General features: G+C 39.5%; 1 protein-coding gene across 3 annotated transcripts; it reads left to right on the forward strand.

The window, feature by feature from the left end:
• The first annotated feature begins 288 nt into the window (after positions 1–288).
• ECI2 (enoyl-CoA delta isomerase 2) lies at positions 289–24,218 on the forward strand. 3 transcript variants are annotated; one of them, XM_058034176.1, is made up of 12 exons: positions 335–381; positions 8,740–8,795; positions 9,286–9,473; positions 13,181–13,343; positions 14,606–14,704; positions 16,387–16,578; positions 17,392–17,461; positions 18,806–18,908; positions 19,625–19,745; positions 21,807–21,896; positions 22,728–22,871; positions 23,678–24,218. In XM_058034176.1, the coding sequence occupies exons 4-12, from the start codon at positions 13,221–13,223 to the stop codon at positions 23,831–23,833; spliced, it is 1,098 nt and encodes a 365-aa protein (XP_057890159.1). In that variant the 5' UTR covers positions 335–381; positions 8,740–8,795; positions 9,286–9,473; positions 13,181–13,220; the 3' UTR covers positions 23,834–24,218. The 3 variants fall into 3 exon arrangements, with proteins under 3 accessions (XP_057889992.1, XP_057890075.1, XP_057890159.1); XM_058034092.1 differs by lacking the exon at positions 8,740–8,795 and having other exon boundaries at positions 291–381; XM_058034009.1 differs by lacking the exons at positions 8,740–8,795; positions 9,286–9,473 and having other exon boundaries at positions 289–381.
• The last annotated feature ends 201 nt before the right edge of the window (positions 24,219–24,419 follow it).

Genomic DNA, 24,419 nt, shown 5'->3' on the forward strand with positions numbered 1-24,419 from the left:
CATCCCTGGAGGCGTTCAAGTGCACGAGGTTCAGCTAGTTCACTTGGTGCCATGGTTTAGCTGACAAGGTGGTGTTCGGTCATAGGTTGGACTCAGGGGTCTTTTCCGACCTAAATGATTCCGCAATTCCCGGGCACATCTTTAGAGCGCTACCACACACAGCAGGTCCCACCCGCGTTTAGCGACAGGGCGGAGCTCGGTCCCGGTCCCGGTCCCGGCCCCGCCCTCAGGCCGCCCTCTCCGCGGCCGTGGAGGCGGCGATGCATGCCCGGGGCGGGGTTTGCCGTCTCCTCCCCTCCCGCCTTCATTTCCCCTGGTTATGGCGTCCGCGGCCCTGACCTTTGTCCGGAGGCTGTGCTGGCGGCTGCCCTGCGGGACAAGGTGGGTGCCGATCGCTGTGGGGCTGCCCGGCGGGGCCCCTCACGGGGCGGCGGCACGGCGGGCCCGGGGGTGTCGGTGTCGGTGCCGTGCCGGGGCTGGGCAGTTCCCGCTGCCGCCCGCCGGGGCTCGCCGTGCGGAGCCGCCCGTGCTGCCGTGCCGCTTCATGCCCCGGGCTGCATGGCCGCGGCGTTACTGCACCGGGCCGGGCGCCGCTCTCATCCCAAAAACGGGGAAAATCGCTTTCTGCTAAACTTGGGGGACCCCTCCGGCCGTGCCAAGCACCTTTAAGTGTTTGAACACAGCGTGGGAGTGGGAAACCTGTGTTTGATGCCTTCCTGAGGCGAATATTTCGCCGCCAGAAAACTTCTTGGTTAGGCTGGGGGTGAGGTATCCATGTACTGAAATGTTTAAAAGAGTGTGTGTGTTCGGGCCTTTTATTGTTTTCTATATTTTATTTTGTCAGTCCCATAGATCATGTAATGATCCCATAAATGGTTTGGGTTAGAAGGGACCTTGAAGTTAATCTAATTCCAGCTCTCCTGCCAGGGACAGGGACACCTTCCACTGGACCCGTTACTCAGACCCTCATCCAGCCTGGCTTTGACAAAACCAAGCTTAATTGTGTGTCCAGCTAATTAGGGCTCCTTGCTAAGACTGTTTTGGCTTTCCAGACAATCACACAGTATCTTCTATACCTTTATTTATTACATATTGCCTTTAAGCTGTTTCCAAATAAAGTGCCACATGCAGGACTGTGCACTGCAGCAGCTGTGCGCCTTCAGAGTTAGCTGGGCAGTGGAAAGCAGAAGGGGTGGCTTGAGTTGCAATTACACTTGGAATTGTGATATACATTTTTATTGAAAATGGCTATATTGGAAATGCCACTGTGAAGTTGCTTGTATATGAATTAGAACCACAAAGTATGCCAATTCATAGATTTTCCTCCTCCAATCAAAAATAGCTTAATACTCAAGAAAAGGCAAGGTGTGTTAAGTGTACTTTAAAGTAAGCAAGTATATATATACACTTGTAATAATAATGCTATATATACTTGTAATAATAATAAATAAGTAAACAAGTCCAAAATAGAATAGTGAAGCAGACATTGTCATACCAATAGATTTAAAGATGTGTGATACTCTGATTGGCAACAACATTCAGATTTGACTGTTATAATGCACACTTTCATAAATGAAATGGTTTTACTCAAGTATCCAAGTATGTCTGTTAGGCATGAGCACATCTTAGCCAGAAAACTGTAAGACATTTATGCATTAAATTGTAATATTTTTCACCCAAAGCTTTGTAAGAACTTAGTTGAAGTAAGTACATGAACATTCTAAGACAGAGGGAGAAACAAAGAGAATTGTGTGACTTCTGCACTCATTTAAAAAAAAGACCTCTCTATACAAGCTTTCCCAGCTAAATGATATTAATTTAATGTAGCTAAGTTGTTACAATGAAAGTGAGGGAAAGCAGTTCTAAATTGGGAAAACACGTAAAAGACTGGCTGCTGATCATCATTAGGCTGGTGGAGTCAGATGTATTTGAAATGACAAGATTCTATATGAGACAGCAGTTCATAAAACAGTATTTATTAATACATCCTGAACATGGGTTCATGTTTTTAGTATTTAATCAGCTATAATAAAGAAAACTAGTACAATTTTTGTAATGCTGGAGCCCCAGAAAAGTGAGCCTTATTTTCTGTCTTAACAGTATGCAAGAAGAATTTTATCAAAGACACTGGCAACATTGGTGTGCTGATGAATTTAGGAAGCATTTTTTGCAGTCTAAACTTGGAAAAAAGACTCTTATCTTTGAAACATTGAAAGAGGAAGACTTGTACAAGTATAAAGGCAAACCACAAGAATTGCTCTTGCTTTATTTTGTTTTGTTTGTTTTTCTGAGCAGGACATTCAGACATGGAACTGGGGGTTCCACAAGCTCTTCTTGTGCTGCAGTGTATAATAACTGTTGCAGTATATAATATTTCAAGTTTGAATTCATCTGAGGAGGGGTAATGCTGACACAAATGCACATTCAGAAGAGTCTTGCTGGGGCTGTCTGCATTTGACAGTCTTTGCTCTCAGATCTTTGAGGTGGGGACTCCACAACACCACTGCTGTGAAGCCTTATCTGCACTCAGGGCAGGTCAGACAGACCAGTGGGCACCAAATGCTCGCTGCTGGGAAACCTCCATCTGTGCTGTCCTTGTTTTGGGCGTTTCCTTTGTGTGTGATCCCAGCACTGAATGTCTGTCAGTGGCCGGGGGACATCTCCCAGTTTTATGTAGTTTAGCAGGGATCTGACTTGTATGTGCCGACACAACCTGGGGGAGTGGAGTTGGCAGCAGTGCCGAGACTTTCTCCAAGAGCGCTCTCCTGGTCAAACCCAGACAGTAACAAAGTCATTTTGGTTTCTGACTCACTGAAGTTGTGCCTCTTGGTGCTGTATTTCAGGCTGCACTGGTGTGCCTTGCTCAGCTCTTTGATATTCCCTATCAACCAACATCTTTTTCTGTGACAGATTTCCATTTATCAGCCTCCTTGGCTTGTGCTGGATTCTGTAGTGCTCAGGTACTCTGCTCCTCCTGCTCAAGATAACCATGCTTATCTTTGCAAACTTCCTTTTGGTAGGTCAGGTCTGTAGTTACAGTTGGTGTTTGTGATCTAAGTTATGTGGGTCACAGACCCTTGCCTGGCCACCAGAAAAGCAAGCAGGACACACTCCTGTTTTGAATTTTAAAATAGATTTAATAGATTTTAAACCTATTTTTTCCCTAAGCTTTGTCTTTTCTGTCTCGGTGCAAGTCAGTAGAAAGTTTAGAGAGCTCATCATACTTTTCTTACCTTTCAAGTAGCAATTTTTTTTTTGCTTTATATATTAAAGAAACCACTTTCTTTCCTTTTTTGAAACCTTGTGCCATTTGACTTTTGCAGTAGGTTTTTGCAAAATACAGGTAAAATTAGCTTCCCATAGCATTTTAAGGTAACTTTCAGAGTCTTTCAGAAAGGTTCTTCATTCAAGATCCACCAGTGGATCTTGAATTTCTCTTTAAGGGCCAGGATTCTGAAACATAGCCACTGGAATAAACTAATCTGCTGTGTTTTGAATATTGGGCTTAACTAGTCAAAGGAATGAATAACAAAATTAACAACTAAATCTCTTAATGGGAGGCTTTCTGTGAAAATACTTGTATTAATTGCAGGGATTACTAGATCTTGTTTGCTTATGCTGCTTTACCAATACAACTTAAAAGACAAAAGGTAGTGGTGAGATGATTGGATAGTTTTTCAGAAAAGTGTCTTGGTAAACTTCTGTCCTTATGTAAGCACACTCTTAAGCTGTTTTGAATGGAAATACACACAGCAGTTAAAATCAACAAAATGTAATCCAGAGCAGCAAGCTGTGTGTAGTTGAGCTGGATTTCACAGTCCATAGCTAATATCAAGCCAAGGTGTGTGGAAATCCTGAGGATGGATTGTTGTAGAACACAGCTGTCTGAACAATCCCAGTTCTCTAGGACTCTCTTTATATGTGGGATGCTCCATCTTTGTGGTTCTTTTCTGGTCTCTTTCCAGTATGACCATGGTTCTTGTACTATGGAACTCGGGGCTGGATGCAGTAATCCAGGTCTGGCCTCACCAGTGTTGAGTAGAAGAGATTCCGTTCTTAATTATGAATAAAAATTGTTTTTTGAGGATTAGAAATATTGTGTTGTATGGATTCTTTGATGATTCTTTGGCCCTCCAAAAGAGCAGCTACTGTTTTTCTGGTATGGTGTTCTGATAATATTTTTTCTGGCATAAGGTCTGGTGTAGGAGGAATTTAGCTTATAGAATGGCCAACAATTCTTGAATGATTTGGTCCTTGTGAGCTAAGCATTAAACAGGGCAAATTTTAAATTTCAAATATGCTGTCATTTCATACCATGATACGCATGCTTGTAAAATTCCTATGGCTTCAAACATGTCAGTATAGTCAGCTTGTTTCTGAAACAAAAGAATCTGTGTGGTTTTGTGTTGATTTTCTTAATTGCCAGTAGAAAGCCAGATGAAGCACCTTTATATTCAGAGGAAGAACTTCCAAGTTATATGGGTTGTCTGCCTCTTTCCCAGATCAATAATTCTTCATGATCTCTACAATGATAGCAGAAGCCAGTTTGACTCTGCCTGTGTTGCATACCCACTTAGAGCTGGCACAATTCAACACAATCCTCTGACCTCTTTCTTAGGAGATGCTGCTTTAGGTGCAGCCTTCTAAATGCTATAATTTAAGGATTTTACACTGCCTTAGTAAGACATGCCATGAAGTCCCTGGGTATGTGTGTAATTTCCATTTCAGATTACCAGATTTTTGTTGAATAAATTGCCCCAGGTCTTTAAAGACAACCTGTTGGTCTGTTTGATTGTAGGTGCTGGAAATACTGACCAAACCAAGAGCAGTGTGCTACTTTGTGTTTAGACCTAAAGTGTTTAATTCTAAGCTGTCTGAAAGAGATCTGGATTTGTGCAGAATAAGCCACTGGCAAATACTGCTTTGTTACTGTTTTTGTTCAGTATGCTTTTTGTCCACCCTTATTGTATCTGGGTGTCATGGGTTCAGGAGAGAAAGTAAGCCTCAGACAAAATTTTTGTTTCCTTTCACTGATTCAGCTGCACTGTGAGGAGTGTCAGTGGGTGTTCGGAGGTGGGTGGAAGCTGCAGGAGCTGGTTATATCCTTGTCAAGAAGCCATAAGCCATTAATATTAAAGTATACATGTTCTTGCTCTCCATACAGCCAACATGATTTGTCCCTGCAAGCCAAATCAAAATGGCATTTTCCTTTCTCCACGGGTTTTGAGTATTTATTCATAACTTTTTGTTAAGTCACCTTGGATAATGATGTGTAAGGAGTGTATTTGAGTTTGCTGCTCTCCAAATGCTGCAGTAAACTGAGTGGTTCTCAGCAAATGTCACATGTATGAATATTGCAGCTCTATGTTTTTTCTGCTGAAATTCTTATTTTTAACTTTAAAGTGTGTTTCTGTCTGTAAATCATCCTGCTTTTAGAGATGTCTTACACAGACTAGCACATAGAGGAGGTTCTCTCATGATTTAGTCATTCATCATGTCCAGTCAAGTCTGCTGGAAAGAGAGAGTTCCTGTGGAGATTTCAGGAGATGACCCTAGTGACCCTCCCAGCAGCTGTGATGAGAGCATAAATAAAATAAAACAAAACTGTGTGTGTATAGAGCACAAAGATCAGATCACTTCATATCTCAGGGAATGGTAATCTAGAGCCTTCATTCTTAGCTATTCTTTAATATTGAAAAAGAAACTATCAAGCACAGCTGAGCCACTTGCACTAAACAACAGTGATTCAGCACTTCAATTTGCCAACAGACACATAATTATCATCTAGTTTTTATATGTCAAAACAGTGTAGGAGTGTAAAATAGTAAAAGCTGATAAGGATTTATACACTAAACTTGTCTTTAGAACAATACTTGAAACATTCTAATGTAAAGGGGAAAATAATTTGGCTTTCATTTATTTCTGTTTGTTAAAGTAGCAGTAAGTAAATTGTTTATAGAGTATTTCAACTGATGTTTTCTACTAGTAAGATACCTTGGAAATATGAGAACATTAGAAACATTCTTATTGACTAATAGCAGTAAATTTTAGTTACTCCATGCTGCAGGATAGTGGGGTACTTCCAGGGAGTATGCTGGTGGAACAGGAAGGGATACATCTTTGGGATTTTTTAGGAGGGCTGGAGTTCTGTCTACTGAGTCATCAACTGCTTCATGGGGTTGCCATGGTTAATAAAACTAGGTATTTCCCCAAATGAACCAAATACATTGATTTCTAGAGAATAACTTTGATGCTGATAAGACCCCGTGGATGGAACAAGGACTGTGAGCACACGTGCAAGAACTCTGAGCAAATGTAACTCTAAGCATTGTAACCAGCTGATTAAGCTGGTTTATTAAATGCTTTTAACAAATTTGTTCTAACGTGCCATGGTCAGATCTGTTATCTCAACCCTTTGTGCCCCACACTGGGCATCAAAAAGGATTGTTGTGGTTTAACCCCAGGTGGAGTACCCTGCAGCCACTTGCTCACCACCTCCCTTCTCCTAGTGTTTACTCCACATTTCCCAGTATAAGAGAAGAAACTTGAAAGGACAGACCTAAAACTAAAAGCCTAAAGCAATTTGCCTTTATTAACGTAAAAATTGTCAAGCTGAGGTTGCTTTTAACATTATACACAGCTCCTGTTTGTAAGAGAATCTGTCTATACAACTTAAAGGAAGGGTGCTTTGCAGCTGAAAGTCTAACAGCAGCAGCAGGCATTGTTGATTTGATAGGCACACATGATAAAGTAATTCAATAGCAAGAAAAGAAAAAAAAAACAATCTGAAAAGAGTATATGGTGAGAAGTGTGTATAGTTGATATGAATTTCTTTGGGAACAGCCTGTAATAAGATGGCATAAAGAAAGAAAGACAGACAGAAGAGACTATCCAGAATTTATCTGTAGATACACCATCTACACTCTCCATAGCTCTCCTTTATTTTTCCAGCATTAAAGGAGCAATGAGTGTTCCAGACATGCCACAGGATGCTCATTTTGCTCTAGCATTTTCAGGTGCCTCTTTTTCCCAGCTCTGGTATAGGTAGCTTATAGGGGGAGAGTAACTGGAGAGATTTGGCAGAAATGAGCCCTCTCACTTTAAGCAGTATAGGAAAAGCTCATATATTGCTGTATAAGTGCTTGGGCTATGTAAAAAATTTATGGGTCCTTAATGTTACATTATTATCTGTTTGGTTTCAGTAGAATATAATCAATGGCATGATGAATGATAACTTGGGGAACCTGCAGATTAAAATTTTCTAATCATTTTTATGTTAACAGCATAGACAATAGCTTCCTCTTGTCAGCAAAATAAAGTGAAGTCGAACAAATTTACTGCGTGCAGAGAATGCTGCAAGTGAATATGGAAAATTATAAATATTTTTCTGGTTATCAAGGAAGCGTGGTACTGCTAATGCTTTGCTCACTGTCATGATTATTTGGTAATTAAACTTTCTTCTTTAAATTCTTGTTAGAGATTCTGATATGAAGACTTGGTGGGGGAATGAGAGAAGTTGGGGTGTCAGGTCAGACTCGAGTCATTATTTTCAGATGGTTCACTGGCTTTCTCATGGTTACAGTTTAAACACAGGTTTCTATTCCCCTTACACTCCTCATTTCCTAACAGTTGCTACAATTGCCAGTGGTGACAAGCTTTTCCACCACCTGTGCTCCCTGATGTAGCTGAACTGATCATCCAAAGTTGCTATTCCATCTCCAGATTCTTTTTGCCCTCCAGAGAGGAAAATCAGGGAAATTTTAAGGGAGGCTCAAAGTGAGAGAAGTGCTACTGAAGGAAGGGGAATGAAGCCTGAAGCTGGTTGGAGTGGTGCTGTCCAGGCACCAGCAGGCAAGGACTGCCCCAGTGACCTTGGCAGGGGGCACGTGTGGTTCCTCGCTGTGGATGGATGTCCCCACAGCAGGACAGGGAGCAAGGAGGTCTGATTTGGGTGCTCTCCTCCTGTGTGACTTCACAGCAGTCTCTAGGAGCAGCACTTGCTGGTGCTGGGGCAGGTGAAGCTCTTGGGATAGCTTTTAGGCTCCTGAACCTTATATAAAAATTGGAGGTCTGGCTGGCACCTGGAAATCATGTGTGGGTTGGGCTGGGAGACATGTGCTGTGTCTTCTTTGCAGGGGTTCAGGAGAGGCATGCAGTCAGAAGCTTGTTTTAGGTTATAACCAAGCACTGAGCACCGTGAGGTTGGTGGGAATTGATTGCTTTGTGTCATAACTAAAAAAACAAAAATACCCATATAACTCTTCAAACAGTGCCAGCAAACCAGGGTTTCATGTAATTTTCTCTTGAGACGGAAAGAACATGAGCAGAAATAATGCTGCTTTGTGATGCTGCAAAACTGTGTGTGGGAAATGGCAAGGGGTGGTTGCCATGCCCTTCACTGTTCTGCATGAGGAGAGTGTGGAAAGAGCAATGGGAAAAATGACAGCACCTTGAGATCGTGGCAAAGAAGGGATGTTGTACACATGGTGTGAAGTTTTATACATAATGGACAAAAGATGTTGCAGAATTCTTCCAAGTGACAGTTTAATGTGCTTCTTGCTTCTACCACCACTTCCTGTTCTTTTTCTTGCTTGTCTCCCTAAAGCTACTTAAAATAATGTAAAATGAGTGTTTTCCATTTCTGCCAGGAGTTTTAAACCCATGTGTATCTAGCACCACCCGCTGCTTTTAATCCTAATAGGATTTTTAACTGCTTTTCTATGTGCTTTATTTCCCCAGGATCTACTAATGTTTAAAAGGAAACTTGTACTAAGTAAATGGAAGATAGATTTCAGGTATATCCCTCCCTTTCTTTTGCTGAGTGTGTCTGATATTTCCTGTGCAAAGAGATCTTTTGACTTCTATTTAATCTTTGAGGAGAGTATTGTGATGCTTTAAAAGTTAGAAAGTGAGCAGTCAGTATTTTACAAAAAGTTGGAATTTTTAACTCTTCTAAAGTCCTTATGCAAGGGACAGAACTACACAGAAGTGAGAGGCCTGCCTTTAACAGGCTCTGCAGTCTTTTGTGAATAATATAAACAGTGAGAAATTACTTTCAGTGTGATTGCAGTCCTAAATTTAAGAGACATTTGAATGTTTATTGCGATAAGGGACATTTAAGTGAGCAGGTGGAGTGAATAGGGTGAATGAGGAGCCTCCAAGGAATCCTGAATGACTGAATGGCAGCAAAGAGATGTCTGAACCAAGGGAATAAATACAGAATGGTTGTCAACCTGCATGTTTCAGGTTCAGACAGTGATGCCCAGGATTTATTTCTTTTTTCAGAGTGTACAACTTGCGAAGTCCCCAGTGACTGGTCTTGCAGGAGAGCACAGGCGTTTGTCATGGACTCTGACTGCGCTGCCAAGTTGTGACTCACCTTGCTTCTGTCTCTCTGGTGGGAGCTGGCTTTTTACCCAGCTGGGGGAGGTTGCCCAGCCCTCACCACTCTTCTGTGGCTGCCTACAGTGAAGGTAATTTGTAGCAGTGGGGCCGTGGCAGCTAACTAGGCACTTGGTGCAGGGCAATAAACAGGAAACTTTGTGAAGGAAATGATTTCACTTTGTTGCAGTGAGTAGATGAGAAAGAGAAATACAGAGGGGTTTTTGGTTGCCTTTTGTAGGCTTCTTTTTCTGCTTGGATTAAAAGCCTGAATGCCAGGTTCCAGGCTCTGTGCCTGCCTGGTTTCCACAAAGTCTTGTGTGGCTGCTGAAGTGGGGCATGGATTTGCCCAGTGAGTGAGCAGGAGGGACTCAATGTCACAGCAAGGGAGCAGCAGATGGAGAGAGCCAGCTGTGGCACGCTGTACTGCAGCAGCCTCTCCTCATTCTCTGTCCTTGGGACTGTGGCATGGCACCACTGTGCAGTGCCAGAGGTGGCAGTGCTGCTGTGCCAGCTGAGAGGAGTCATCTCCTCACTCTGTGTGATCTAATTGGGATTGAGGGGCTTTCTTACTGCTGTTTGTGTGTGCCTCTGAAGAATTAAGTCCTGCCCAAGATGAATTAATTGTGAGATAAATTAATTTTTCCTTTGTGTTTTCATCCTTTGTTGTTATTTTGATAGAGAAGTCATAGTAATCAGCTTAGCCTTAGCGTGCTGAGAATTGATGAGCATCTGTGATGTGTAGGAAATGTCTGTAGAGATCAGAAGGCAGAAGGAATGGGGTGAATCATCAATGTCCTGCAGAGAACTGAGCTACAAGCAGCAAGGAAGAATGAAAGATAAAAGGCCTTTTCTTGTAAACAGACTTTATTAAACACCTAGGTTGCGCAATTTCCTATTACAAATCAGTAGGTAAGGAGGAAAAGAAGAATGAAAGATGAAGTATTTGAAGCGGATAGATAACAATTGTACCCAAACATTTAACTAAGAAGCAAAAAGTGAATATAACCAAACAGCAAAGTTCCTCTGAGCCTGGACTTACTGAAAAATCATTCAACTTTTTTGATTCACCTAATTGTTTTCTTATCATCTAACTTCTCTCTTTTGCATCCTTAATAAGGAGTAAGTAACTGTGACCTGCTAAATGCAAAGAAACTCAAACCAAACCAGCCTTAACCATAAATATGTGTGTTCATACCTTCAGACCAGCTGCTATGGCATCCTCCTCTCCCTAGCTGCTCAACTTTTGTTAATTTATGATCATTATCAAATTGTATATAAAAGAGATTCTTAAAGCCTTTTTATGATACTGACCATAGCCAGGCTGGAGTGAAATTCAGATTGTCAAACATGGTGTAAACCCAAATCTCCATTTTTAGATACGGGCTCTACCTCAGTTCTTCCTAGACTGACAAGAAGATTTGTAGCAGATAGACAGATCATCTTGGGTACAGTAGCATTCCAGTAATTCCAAAGGTGGATAGCAAAATTGAGGGAAAAGAAAGCCAAACCAAAACAAACAACTGCTCTTCTAGCACGCTCATTTTTTCTTCCTGTTAATGTGGCTTTAAAAACACATTTGGGAATAAGAACTGAAATGTCATATTCTGAGACTCTAGGACAGACTAATGAAAGAGATGCAGTGTTAAAAATCCTGTATCTGTATCCATTTAGGTGCACTTCTTCCTGTTGAAGGTATTTTTTTGGTGCTGGAAACTGAGTCCACAAGTTGGCTAAATAACCTCCTGGCTATTTAAGGGATGAACTTGTTAAACTCTGGCAGAGTCTTCTGAGCACACCAGCTTGAATGCTGGTTACAGTGAGAGTTGTTTATCCCATGTGTGTCTGGGTGCACTGCTATCATAATAGAAGCTTACAGCTGATCAGCTTAAGTAACAGGACTTTCTGTTCTTGCAGCCTTTTCTGATAGCCTGTTCCATTTTGTATTGTTCAGATAGGCTTCTTGCTACTGGCATAAGGTTTTGAAGCAAATTCTGAAATCCTTTCGCTTTGAAAAAATTCTGTGTATAACAAAAAATATTCTTTCCGTGTCTGTCATTCAAACTTGGTTTCTCCAAAATATCAGAACTTTGATTTTATTAACAAAGAAGGGCTTTGGGTAATAGAACATAAAAACAGTAGGTCTTACAAATCTTTTTATAAGACATCATCTAGCTACATAAAATTAGAGAGGAATAAAATTAATGAGGAACAGTTCACATTCTTCACACTTCCTGCCTGCAACTTCTAGGCGTTCAGCAGAAAATAAATTTTCTTTAAGAAATAAGAGCAATGAGGACATTTTTGAGGTAGGCAGTAGAACATCTTTTAAGTTCTCATTAGGTGTGTATAAAAAGGCAGCATTTCCATGATGTTTAAATGATTGTCCTGTAACTGAAATATTAACATTAAATTGATTAAGCATTCTGTCAGTCTCCGTTGAAGATACTCATTAATTTTTAAATGAGACTGATTATAAAATCTATCATATATGATGTTCTAGCATGACAGGTGTGTCTGTAAGTTAGAATAGGGAAAGTTGGGCCTTTTATCTTTTTACTAGAATAGAGAAGAAAGGTTCATACATAAACTGCAAACATTTTAAAAATAGTAAAAATGCTTAATGTATATTGCAATTTAACAAAAAAAAAAAAAAAGCTGTGACAGCATGCTTTTGCCCTCTTGAAATAAATGAAAATTTTAAGACCTCTTAGCTTTTGAGTCCAAACTTTACAGAAGTAAACCTGTTTTTATGAAATATTATAGAATTGGGTTAGGTTTGCTACTCTTGGGGGAGGTTTTGATGGAACTGCCTTTTTCTGGTGGGAAGTTATTCTCCCAGAATATTTTGACTGCCTTTCTTTTTCTTGAGCTGGTTTACTTACAGTCCTTTTCCAAAGTACATATTGAAATTAGTCTTCACTTGTGCTGCCCTGAAAGGAGAACCAGACTTTCAATTTCTAGCTAGAAGCACTCCCACTTGAAAAGATCACGAAGAGCAGCCAGGCTGCATGCTCATCTTAATTAATGGATGTATCAAGCTGCTAATCATAGAACCATTTAGGCTGGAAAGGGCCTTTGAGATCATCAAGTCCAGTACTGCTAAGTTCACCCCTAAACCATGTCACCAGATGCCACATAGACACATCTTTTAAATACCTCCTGGCTTGGTGGCTCCACCACTTCCCTGGGCAGACTCTTCCAATGCCTGACCACCCATCTGGATATTAGGAGGATTTTCTTTGCCAATCTAAACTTCCACTGGTGCAACTTGAAGCTGTTCCCTCTCCTCCTGTTACTTGTGAGAAGAGATTGACCCCCACCCAGCTACAGCCTCCTTTCAGGCAGTTGTAGAGAGTGCCAAGGTCCCGCTGAGCATCCTTTTCTCCAGGCTAAAAAACCTCAGCTCCCTCAGTTGCTCCTCATAGGATTTGTGCCCCAGACCCTTTGCCAGCCTTGTTCCCTTCTTTGGACACATTCCAGCACCAAAATGTCTGCCTTGTAGTGAAGGGCCCAGAACTGAATGCATTATTCAAGGTGCTGATTGCAAGGGAATGAGATTTAAATAATTAATAAAAATTAATAATTTCCAAAGGTTAATTATATCACAGCAAAAGCAAACTTCTAAAGCAACTTTCTTGTGACTTTTAATACCTTTCTTCTTGTTGTTGTTCTGATCAATGTTGTATGTAATGTTTCACATTTACTTTAAATGTCTTGAAAAGCAGTGTGTTTGTTTCTCCTCTAGTCTTTCACAAAAATGAAGTAATGGGATCTTTTTTTCCCCACTTACTCCCAGGCCAACTCAAGCTGTTTGGGTTCCAGCAATTCACCTGCACATGACTGCAGCTACCATGCAGGTCAGCCAGAAGGACTTCCAGAAGGCTCAAGAACAGCTGAAGCTTTTGAAAAAGGACCCTGGGAATGAAGTGAAGTTGAAACTCTATGCCCTGTTTAAACAGGTAGGCATAACTTGATTTATTTAGTTTGGCAAGGAGTATTTTTAACCTGAGGGGATGGCCTGTAAAATTTGAGATACTGGCTGTATGTATTGTGTGTTAACAGGCTCCTCATTTTATGTGCTCAAATTGTGTTCCTGAAATGCCAGCCCCTTAAAACCTAAATTCTGAGGGAAACCACACCTGTTTTTTTCATGCTTTCAGTAGAACCTTTATTCAAAGAAATAGAGCAAAATTGCATCTATTGTGTGATACTTTCCATGTAGTAATATTGATTCAGCTTTGGAAAATGGCTTATGCCTAGGAAAAAAAAGAGTAGGCTGAATGCTTCCTCTTAAATGTCTTCTATCTGCAGTCATCTGGGCCTGTATTATAATGGTGTTGACATTTGAAAGTTGATTTCTGGGTTTTTTTCCTCTTTTTTTTAGTATGGTCATTGTAGGCTTTGTTTGGGGCTTTTTGTTTGTTTATTTTTAATTCAAGGAACTGTTCCTCCACAGTTCAAGTGAAGGTTATTCTTTACCACAGCATGAAAGGAGACCTTTGCAGAAATAACTTTATGCCCATAGCAGGGCTTGTATTGGTATTTCATGAAGTATTTGTGGATCAGGACTGACTGCAGGGTCAGTACAGGCTGTGGCTCGTTGTGTTGAGGAAGGCAGTCAGTAAGTCATTTAAAAAACCTTAAAGACAGCTCTATTGATTAATAATGGTGAGGTCATAAATGTCTTCCTTTCCTCTTTCCTCTTTTTCTCTTTTTCCTGCCTCACACTTGAAATATTTCTGTCCAATAGTTTATTTTTCTTCAGGAAAAGTGATGATAGAATACTTCAGGATAGCTCAAACTCTTGCAGTTCATCTGGTCCAATGCCCTTGCTCATAGCAGGGCAGACTTTGAAGATCCAAATTAATAGTTCCTATTCAAAGGTCTCTTCACACAGGTAATAAGTCTTTAACATTCTCTATAAGTATAAAACTTTCACAGTTTTTGTGGCAGGAGAATTTTACATGCATGGGGGTTTTGGAAACCAGTCTCATATTGGCTAGGTGATTCTGGAAGCCAAATACAATATTAGAAATAGCAGACACTGAAAACCTCACAGTGTGTGAACTGTCATAAAATTGTCCAACCAGTATTTCTTCTCTCTCAGAGCTGAATTCTGAATCCTGATCAGATAGGTATTTGGAACAGACATCAGATTTTCTACCATGTCATCTGAACTTTAATCAAAGGTTTAAATAAGTCTGTTTCTCTCTCTTTTCAGGCTACTGAAGGTCCCTGCAATGCTCCAAAACCAGGTATGCTGGACTTTGTCAAGAAAGCCAAATGGGATGCATGGAACTCTCTTGGCAATTTGTCTCAGGTGACAAAACCCATATTTTCTCTTAGATACTTTGTAGATTACTCTTCCTTGAAGTGCCTGGTCTTTAAGTGAGTGGCTGATGACTAAAAATATTACAAGCTAGTTGAGCGTCTCTGCTTCAGCCATCAAAATGTTTCCTGCTGTATTCCTCTATCACTTCACTGCTTCATTCTTTGGAGGTTTTTTTTGTGTGTGTAAGCCTAGTTCTACATTATTACTGCCAGCTTGTATCTGTGTAAGAAATCTGAGGCGCTGACTTCCAATGAGAATAGTGGTTTTTTGCATTATGGTCCATTCTGCTCTTCTCTTTAAGAAAGATGGATTGAACTTTTCAGTTCTTATAACAAAACACAAATCTCTGAATTTAGCATATTCATAGCTTTGCCATTTTAAAAATCCAGTCTCTTATGCTGTTGACTAAAAGACTAGAAAAAATTGGTATATTGAGAACCTCTCTTCATTCTTTCTTTCTCAATATATCTTGATATTTTTAGTATCTTTCATAACCTTTAGAGAAGTCAAGTGAAGCAAGCAGGGAGAATAAAGATGCAGAGATACATAAGCATTCCTTTTTCATGCAGGCTTTAGTATGTCTGCACAGAGCTGCCATGGTTTCCTCAGCTGCTATTAAATGAAGGAAACAAGCTTTTCAAATTATCTGTATCAGTGCTGCATTAGGCCTGCTGCTCAGTAGTAGTTGCTGAGCTCAATCTCAAAAAGATTGTGTAATATAGAGGAGGGGTTTTATATATATATATTTTTTTAAGAAGAAAATATGGTTGCATAATCTCATGAGTATAAGATATTGTTTTGCTTTGGATTTTTTGGGGTGCATTTTGATCTTTTGTTTAGTTTGGGGTTTTAGGGTTATTTTTGAGATGGCCCTGCAGCTTTTAGGAATAGTCAAGAAATACTTGAGGTAAAGAATTGGCTCCTCCACTTAGAGTGGAGAGTGGATAGACAATTTCATGTGCTACTCATTATGGATTATAGAACTGTTCAAAATATGTTATCCTTTCAAGCCAATAAGTTGTAACCACCAAGTACTTAAAATTCTTCTAAATTACTGCTTATTTTACAAATAGGGAGACAGAATTCTTTAGGCTTCTGTGTGTCATGTTAGGGCTAAATGAAAACTATTGTCTTCAAGCAATTTTAAAATGCCATAAGATCTATTTCAGTGATCTTATTTTCAGCAATACATATTTTAAAATAAAAACTTTTGTTGGAGAAATGTCTGACTGGAAAGCAGAAACAAAGGATCCATAGAAATGTGTAAATGCTGGGAGTATGACAAAGGTCTCTCTGGTAATCTTAATCATGGGTGGGAGCACTCTTCCAGCAAAATAAATGTCATCATCCCAGCATCTATGCATTTTCATTTTGTGAATCTATTGCTGCTGCCTTTAAGGTGATTTAAAGCATGTTCTGCAGTGCTCAGATACAACATGTTCCCCTCTTCTACCCCCTAACTGGAATATGTTATGATGAAGATTTTAATTTTCTTTTCCCTAAAGCAGTCACCTTCCCCTCCTCCCAGGTACCCATTTTATTAGTACTGTAACTGATTTCAATTGTCCCTTTACATAATCTTGTGTGTGTTATTTTCTTCTTACTTCTTAAAGTTTTTTTTTTGTTTTTTTTTCCTACCGTATTTTTAAATTTCTTGTCTTTTGTTACAGGATGATGCCAGACAGAAGTATGCTGACCTTGTCTCAAGTCTGGTGTCTGCAGAATCTGCTCGCCAGAAGAAAGAGGCTTCTCCAGAGGAGGGCAGACACGATGGCTATGAAACATTAATAGTTACCACCAAAAACAATATCACAAAGATAATGTTTAACCGACCTGATAGGAAAAATGCCATCAACCATCAGGTAAAAAAATGAACTTGGGAGGATTAATGATTTTGTTCTTTCTGAAGAAGCTACTTTAGTCTTTAAAGGGTCCTTACTGCGGGTTCAACAGAACTGTCTGAAGCATGGTGGTCCAACCTTTGTGAGGGATCCAACAACAACCTAAGGAATAAACATCCAGTAAAAAATGAAATCATTCAGCTAAAATTTTACAGATTAGGCTTTTCTGTGTCTCTTGATTTCTTTCAAACTTAGTATAGGATTATGGTCTAGAGCAAATTAAAATAGGAAACTGCAGGAAGACTGCCCTGTGTTTTGGATGCAAGATTGGACTGCCATGTTGAGTATAACTAAGCATTTGTGCAGCCTTTGGCTCAGTCCTGCTGGACCTATGTGTAGGTGATCTTCTGTTTCCCACAGTTATCTTCATGAGTAAGTCCATCCTGTTGGAAGCATCACAATCATCCTGGTTCACAACTGCAGAAATACAAGAGCAGGGTCTTCACCCCACTGCTGCTGATTCTTTAGTATGTTATTTTGTCCACTTAAACTGTTGTATTGAAATTAGCTCTTTCATGTCAGTGCTTGTTCTTCCAAAGGACTTTATTTTGTCCTTTAGATTTGCACTGTAAGTTTTCAGTATTGCAAGCGTGTGTCTTTATGGTCTGAAGTACTTCACATGTAATACCAAACTTTCTGTGCATGACAAATTTTTCAGCATTTAAAAGGATTATAGCTAATCTGTCTCTTGAGTTCCTTGTTATCAGTGTCAATCTCATTTTAGGTTCTTTTGCAGCATCACATTTGTACTTTGTTGATTTTCCTTTTATGCAGATGTACAGAGAAATTATCAAAGCACTTGAAGAAGCTGGAAAAAATGATTCTACCATAGCAGTTATTACTGGTATGTTTTATATTATACCAAGGTATAGTACTGACATGAAATACCTACCTGTGTTTAGACTAAGGTAAAATTAAGTGAGGAAATCCTTTCCTCTATTAACAACCAAAGGTTTTCCAAAGTGTTTTGGCAAATTTTCTTTAAGCTGGTGTTTTAAATTTTCAAACAATCTTGCTGTTACATCAAAACATCTTTCTCACCTGAGAAGATGGATATGGAATACTCCTAAAGGTTTTATTACTTTTGAGTTGCTGCCTATCTGGCCCATCCTCATTGCAGAAAATGTCTTTTTAGGAAATTAGCCAAAACTTGAGTTTTGGCTGGTAGCTAAGTAGTGTGAATTCAAGGTGAATTTGGGCTTGAACCTGTTTACTCTGAGGTAATTGCTTGCAAATTCCTCTCCACTGTCTGCTTTACCAACACCTGGTTCCCATTCCCAGGATGCTGGATTTCCTTTCTGTAGCAGTGGCTGTGCACCACAGCCCTTACAAGATAAGAAAGGCGATTCACACAACTGAAGCTGGGAAGTCTAACACATTATATAGCTGTGAGTCAACAGCAAACACCTCTGCAAAACCTTTCTGTTTCTTTTCACACAGTGAACAAGAGCACTGCAGTGTAAAGTAGGTCCCATCCTGTGAACATCCTCATGGAACATAGGGTGATTTAGGCCATTGAGTCATGCAGGAGTCAGCTTTTAAATGCTTCTTGCTTTTTTGGTGGTGCCTCAAATTGACTTATACATTGAATACCAACTTATCTGTTTCTTACTGTGATTTCAGTGCAGTGCTGTCAGTCTTATCCTTAGACTACTGTGCCTTTTTCTAAATAGATCCTAAAAATGTGGAACTCTACCATATATTAAATAGGTTATTCTGTCTCCTTTTGATTTCTTCATCGGTTTGAAGGTGGGTGAAGGGAGATGAACCAACTTACATTTTCATTGTCCTGTTTAAAAAAAAAGTTTATCACATCTAATTGTTTGAATAGTTGCAAATTGACAGAAAAAGAAAACCCAAGAAAGTGTGCAGGGAAAGAAATAAAATATTTTTTCCATCTGACAGTTACAGAAAAAAAAGAAAATTAATTTCCCACATGAAATATTTCACAGCTAGCCTTCTTTGGCTTTTACTGATTGTTTTGTTCAACAAATTGACAGTCAAAACATACATTTAAACCCTAGATGTCCTTTAAGGTATTGTGTATATTTTGAGAAAATCCCTCTAATTTGTTAATGTTATTAGACACTTGGGATAAAATTTTTATGTAAATGAGATAAATGAAAGCTTCTCTTCTCTTTCCTATTCAGAAGCCATTGGTGCATTTACTTCTCTGTGTTCTCTGCAGGAAATGGAGACTACTACAGTAGTGGAAATGATCTGAACAATTTTGCTAATATCCAGCCTGGTGAAATGGAGAAGATGGCAAAAGATGGAGCAGTATTACTCAAGTAGAACATCTCAGTTTCATATGTACATAAGTTATTGTAACGGGAAAAATATAATTTGCAGGCATTGTTAGAAAACAGCAGAAAACTCTTACATAGGCAGTGTTCTCTACACCCAATGCACAGAGAAGCCAGAGAAATGGAGTTCTTACAACACTGTCCTCTTTTGGAGCATGTTTTATTTTGAGAATGCATTTTGCACCTCTTGGATGGAGAAGAAGCTGTCAGATGAAACAAAATGCTGTTTCTCAAATGTGTGCAGAAGAGCTCTAGGGAATTGTGTGCTGAGGTAGCATTACAGTGTTTGTGCCTGTTGGGGCTTCACTGCAAACAGAGTGTGTGAAGGGAATTGCTGTCCCATGGATGCAGTTGGGATGGATGCATAGGCAGAGGGCTCTTGTCAGTGTGCTGTATTCAGCAGCTGTAGCTGAAGAGGAAAACACTTCCATAACTTGATCACAGGAGCTAGAAAAGCTCTGCTGACATGTACATGTTTGATTCTTAGTTGCTAAGGAAATGCAGCTGTTTCAAATAGCTCTTATTTTGTCAGAATTAATTTCTGAAAGGCTCAAAACCCATACATTACACAGTTTCTGTCTAGCTCATGGGGTTTGTTATGCAGTGTCTAATTACGTGTTTTGCAGTTTGTTTATATTGGATGAAAAACACTTGAGGTGTGTCTCATACATCTTTCATCTTCTGTTTTCCCTTCTCTCTAGAGACTTTGTGGGTCATTTTATCGATTTCCCTAAACCACTGATTGCAGTGGTAAATGGCCCAGCCATTGGAATCTGTGTAACAGTCCTTGGTTTGTGTGACCTTGTCTATGCTTCTGACAGGGTAAGTACATTGCATGGCCTATCACAAGACAGTCTTAAAGCTTCTTTCTCTATTAAATACTACTTGATTTTGGGTAATCTGAAAGCAAAGAACACTTCAGAAAAGTCTAAAGGCTTTGTGTATCACATCAAGGAGCACCTACCTGTATTAATAAACAGCACAGGGGTGTATCAGCCACTGATTAACATACATGGAATCTCCCATGCTATAGTTATGCTTATCAAGTTAATGACTCCAGTTCAGAGATTCTTTTCTAAGAGCCCCTCTTCTAAGATGGTGTGAAATGATGTTTGAAAGGGGGAGCAAAAGTTTATTCTGGAATGGAAGTTCAGTAACTGGCTGAAGTAATTAATTACAGATCACTGATGACTGTGTCACTCCTGACATATGCTTGTATAATGTGCATGAATTATTCAGTCAGTTATAGCCCATAGATCTCTTTTTTTACTAGAGAAATGTTGACTTCTTCCTCTTTCAGCCCTCTCATCTGATCTTTTTTTGCTACAGGGTGAACCTATTTTTCCCTGTTTCTCAGTTTAAAGAAGTCTCCCTTGGATGGCCTTAGCCATCAGTGTACTTAGCCTATTAAATATATCTCAGGTTTACCTTCTCTTCTCAGTCCTTTCCTTTTTTTGAGCTGAACAGCTGCCAGTTGTTCAGCTTTTCCTCATGTGGCCTGCAGTCACGTTCCTCAGGACTCTTTCCAATTGCCCTGAGTCTCTTTAAACATAGTGCTACAAGCTGGACACATCACTCCAACTTGTGTCTTACTGACGTGAAATGGAGCAGAAGAACTTCTCCACATTCTGCAGGCTGTATTTCTGATTTGACATCCCACTGTGTTACTTGATTTACATACTTGTGATCTGATCAAACACCTGGATCCCTTATTGCAAAGTTGCCAGTAAAGCAGGTTTCCCTATTGTGTATCACATGCTACATACCAAGTTGTTCCCAACAAACTATAATTTGTCCATCAGTAGTATCTTCTTACTCATACCTCTCAATTTTATCAACACTATTTGGAAGTCTAGTCACTTGCCCTGAACATATAATCTCCTTATAGCCATAAGTTAGTATGGATTTAGTTGAAGTTTAATCCAAATACACATGAAATGTCTTGTCCTTCTTTCTTGAATGGCTTGAAGTTCATACTTGAACTTCCTTTTTTACTTTGTGTACATAATCATTGATAAATGCATCTTATTTTTCCTTTGTATTTTTCTAAAATCTCTAATTAGTTTTAAAGCTAATTATATTAGTTGCATACTTATCTGACATAGTTTTCACTTTGTGTATATTTGTGTTTAAAGTCCATGGCAAGCTCATTATTTAGAGTCTGCTGGTACCTTCCTACCAGCACTGGGACAGCTTTTGCTTGAACCCTTGGTAACAGTTCTTGGAGGATTTCTGCAGGATCTAACCTAGCCTTTCACTTAGATTATCTTTCATGACAGTTTTCCTATTGCCTTCAAATTTACTGAAGCCTTCTCAAAGTTGATTGTTGTCTGTTCTAACAGATTGTTCACTGTTCAGTTCTGACTTGCAATTATGGTATTATTTTGTATGACTCCTTGCTGCATTTCTGGCACAGGCTCTTTTTAGATTTGCTTAACATTTGGTGAAGAAGATTCAATGACTAGAATTTTTCAGGAGAAGAATAAACTTGGTGTGCTTCAGAAAGGCAAAAATGCTTTTTGCCTCATAAATTATTTGGAATATGTATTTAATAACATTTAAGGCAAATGTGCATGAACATCCTTTCTGTAAAGATTTTGCACCTACACATTAGTTTCTCTAAGTGCTGTATTGAATTAATGTAGCTCCATCAATTGGGTTGTTGGATGTGGAAATGGAGTTACACAAAGTTGCCTCTGGGGTGCACTGAGAGGATGAAGCAATGTTACCAAATGGTATTTGAAGGCTATTGTGGCAATAGTTCAGCTGTGTTTGGTGAACTCTGTCTCAGTAGAAGATTTAAAATGAAAATGAAGTCCTAGTATTTCAATTCCATGCTTTGATCTAAGGTTTCCTTTATTTTCTTCTGGTTTTTTTCTCCAGGCTACATTTCATACCCCATTTAGTCAACTTGGGCAGAGCCCAGAAGGATGTTCCTCTTACCTGTTTCCAAAAATTATGGGCTCAGCCAAGGTAAGAATGTCTGCACAGCCTGTGGGATCATCTGACCTTTGTGTATTGGTATCTTGTGGTCTTCTGTCCATACTCCTAATTTCTCTGTCTATTCTAGAAATAAGGAAACTAATTTATAGTAAAAAGAAAAAAAAATTTAAAAAAAGGGAAAAAACCCTGAAAAATGAAGAGACAGCAGAATCTTTTTTTTTTTTTCCTCAGAACAGCATAAATCCTTTTTGCTTCTTTTGATATCCAACAGAAAAAAATCTGGGTAATTTTAAATACTTATCTTATATTTCATGCATTAATATAATGTATTTTTTTGAGCAGGGTTTAAATCTCTAAAGAGCAGAGCAAGTGCTTCATAGACATCCAAATACCAAGAATAGTCTGTTCAGTGAGACACAGCCTGCCAGTACATGTTCTAGAAATTTTGGAATCACTGCAAAAGTGAACAAACACATTTATGATGAGGTAATTTCAGATTGCAACCTTGGAGCTCTGCTCAAAAAGACATGCACAGTCCTAGTGAACAGTAGAAGCTGTAGGCCAGTCCCTAGTGATGGAGCCCAGGGGTTGATTCTGTGTGAAACTTGCATAACCTCTTCCTTATGGCCTGGAGGATGGGACTGAGTACCCTGCTCAAGCAGGGCCTTTGAAGTAGACAGTGTCTGGAGGTTCCTTAATAATTACAATAATAATAATAACCACCTATTCTATGTTCTTTTCAGAGGGCAGATATTAACAGGCAAGAGAGTAAAATGAATGTGATGTGGAAGCATGCAGCTTCTCTGTCAGATAATTCAAGCCTTGTGTCTTGTTGAATCACACTTTATTTTTTTTGTATAGGCAAGTGAGATGTTGCTTTTCAACAAAAAGCTGACTGCAGCAGAAGCCTGTGCCCAGGGACTTGTGACTGAAGTCTTCCCTGACAGCAGTTTTCAGAAGGAAGTTTGGGCAAGATTAGAAGATTTTGCAAGCCTCCCCAAAAATGTCAGTATTTTTAATTTTTCTCCACCTTGTAAGCCTGTAGCATTCCCATTTCTTCTGCCAAACCTATCCTGTCGCTTGGTGTCACTTCATCCTTAATGGAAATAATGAGCCTCCATATATTTTCCTTCAAGCACAGATTGGTCCCTCTGCTGCTGAGAATCAGATCCTTCTCTTCTACTCTGTCGGCATCTAACACAGTGCACTGTCCACAGAGATGCAGTGGCTGAAAAGCTTTAAAAATGTACTGATTAATCCACCTGTGCAGTGCCTCTGTGAGTGCCTTAGGTGGCTTCTTTTAGGTTTTTATTTTGGCAGTATTTTATATTTAAGAATCTTACCACTGGTTCTGCAATATTATTATAGAGTGTGCACTCTGGGTACTCAAGATGACACTGAGTGGCTTTAATTTTTTGCTGAACTCAGTGTTCCTGCTCCCTAGTTCAGGATTTCCAAGACTACTGAAGTCATGGTTCTTGTGTTTCCTTGGACAGGAGGAGACTGGTAATGTGAGTGGCATTTGGCACTGCAGACAGTTCAGTGGGTTTTGTTTCTTTGGCCCATCTACCCTGATTATGAGCACTTGTGAACAAACTGCTAGTTTGCTTCCCATGAGCCTTCTTCCACCTTATTAGCAGTCTGGGGAATTAAAAACAGCAAATATTTCCAGCAAAAAGGTTGACTAAAAGCTAAGAGATCTGATGTTAATGCATTTGGGTTAGGATTCCAGTGTGGGTTTTGTATTTGCTGAAGCATTAAAGTATAAAAAGAAAACTTACCTTCCCAATGTTCCTCTCTTTCTCCTGCAGTCCTTGGCAGTGTCCAAGCAGCTGTTACGAAGTTTGGAAAAGGAGAAGCTCCATGCAGTCAACAGCAGAGAGTGTGAAGTGCTGACAGAGAGGTGGTTGTCTGATGAATGTGTAAATGCTATTGTCAGCTTCTTCCAGAAGAAATCAAAACTCTGACCTTCACCAGTAGAGTAATTCACCATCTGGCATCACCTCATCATTGATAAACTTCCTCTTCAAATAGTAATTCTTATACCTTTCCATGTGGTATATCAGTTCTGAGTACCAGGTCAAACCTGGTTCCCAAAATTAATACACTGTTATGTGCCTTGGATCCATGATGGATGTTTAGGTTGGGGAAAAAGGTTCATTATTCTGTAGGCATCAGTGATGTTTCTGAATAATAATACTAAAGCAGGTTGTCTTCTAAAGGAAGCAAGAGATTCTGTAGCACTCTGTTTTGATAGCTCTTCAATAAATATCTTATGAATGATTCTTTTTATTTGTCTGGGGCAAAGGAAATACTGTATTAATGAAAAAATAAATAGAAATATTTAATTACCATTGTGGTGATTCTTATTCTTTCTGTGAAACATCCTGAGTGAGAGGGCAACTAGTTCCTGGGAGCCCTGTTAATGTAATAATCTTACAAAAATTCACTTGACTTCACATTCAACTCAAAAGATGTTTGTTTTGAGCTTTGTGGGTCTAATCCCCAATATATTTTTCCATTACTTGCTTCATTTAACTCCTTTTCTGTGGA

Source organism: Melospiza georgiana, chromosome 1 (assembly GCF_028018845.1).
Source record: "Melospiza georgiana isolate bMelGeo1 chromosome 1, bMelGeo1.pri, whole genome shotgun sequence".
NCBI classification, from domain to species: Eukaryota; Metazoa; Chordata; class Aves; order Passeriformes; family Passerellidae; genus Melospiza; species Melospiza georgiana.

Excerpts from the sequence above, each read along its gene's own strand:
- ECI2 (XM_058034009.1), top strand. The coding sequence starts at position 320 with ATGGCGTCCGCGGCCCTGACCTTTGTCCGGAGGCTGTGCTGGCGGCTG. Across the intron at positions 16,579-17,391 it reads AAAATGCCATCAACCATCAG|ATGTACAGAGAAATTATCAA; the intron begins GTAAAAAAATGA and ends CCTTTTATGCAG. Across the intron at positions 18,909-19,624 it reads GATGGAGCAGTATTACTCAA|AGACTTTGTGGGTCATTTTA; the intron begins GTAGAACATCTC and ends CCTTCTCTCTAG.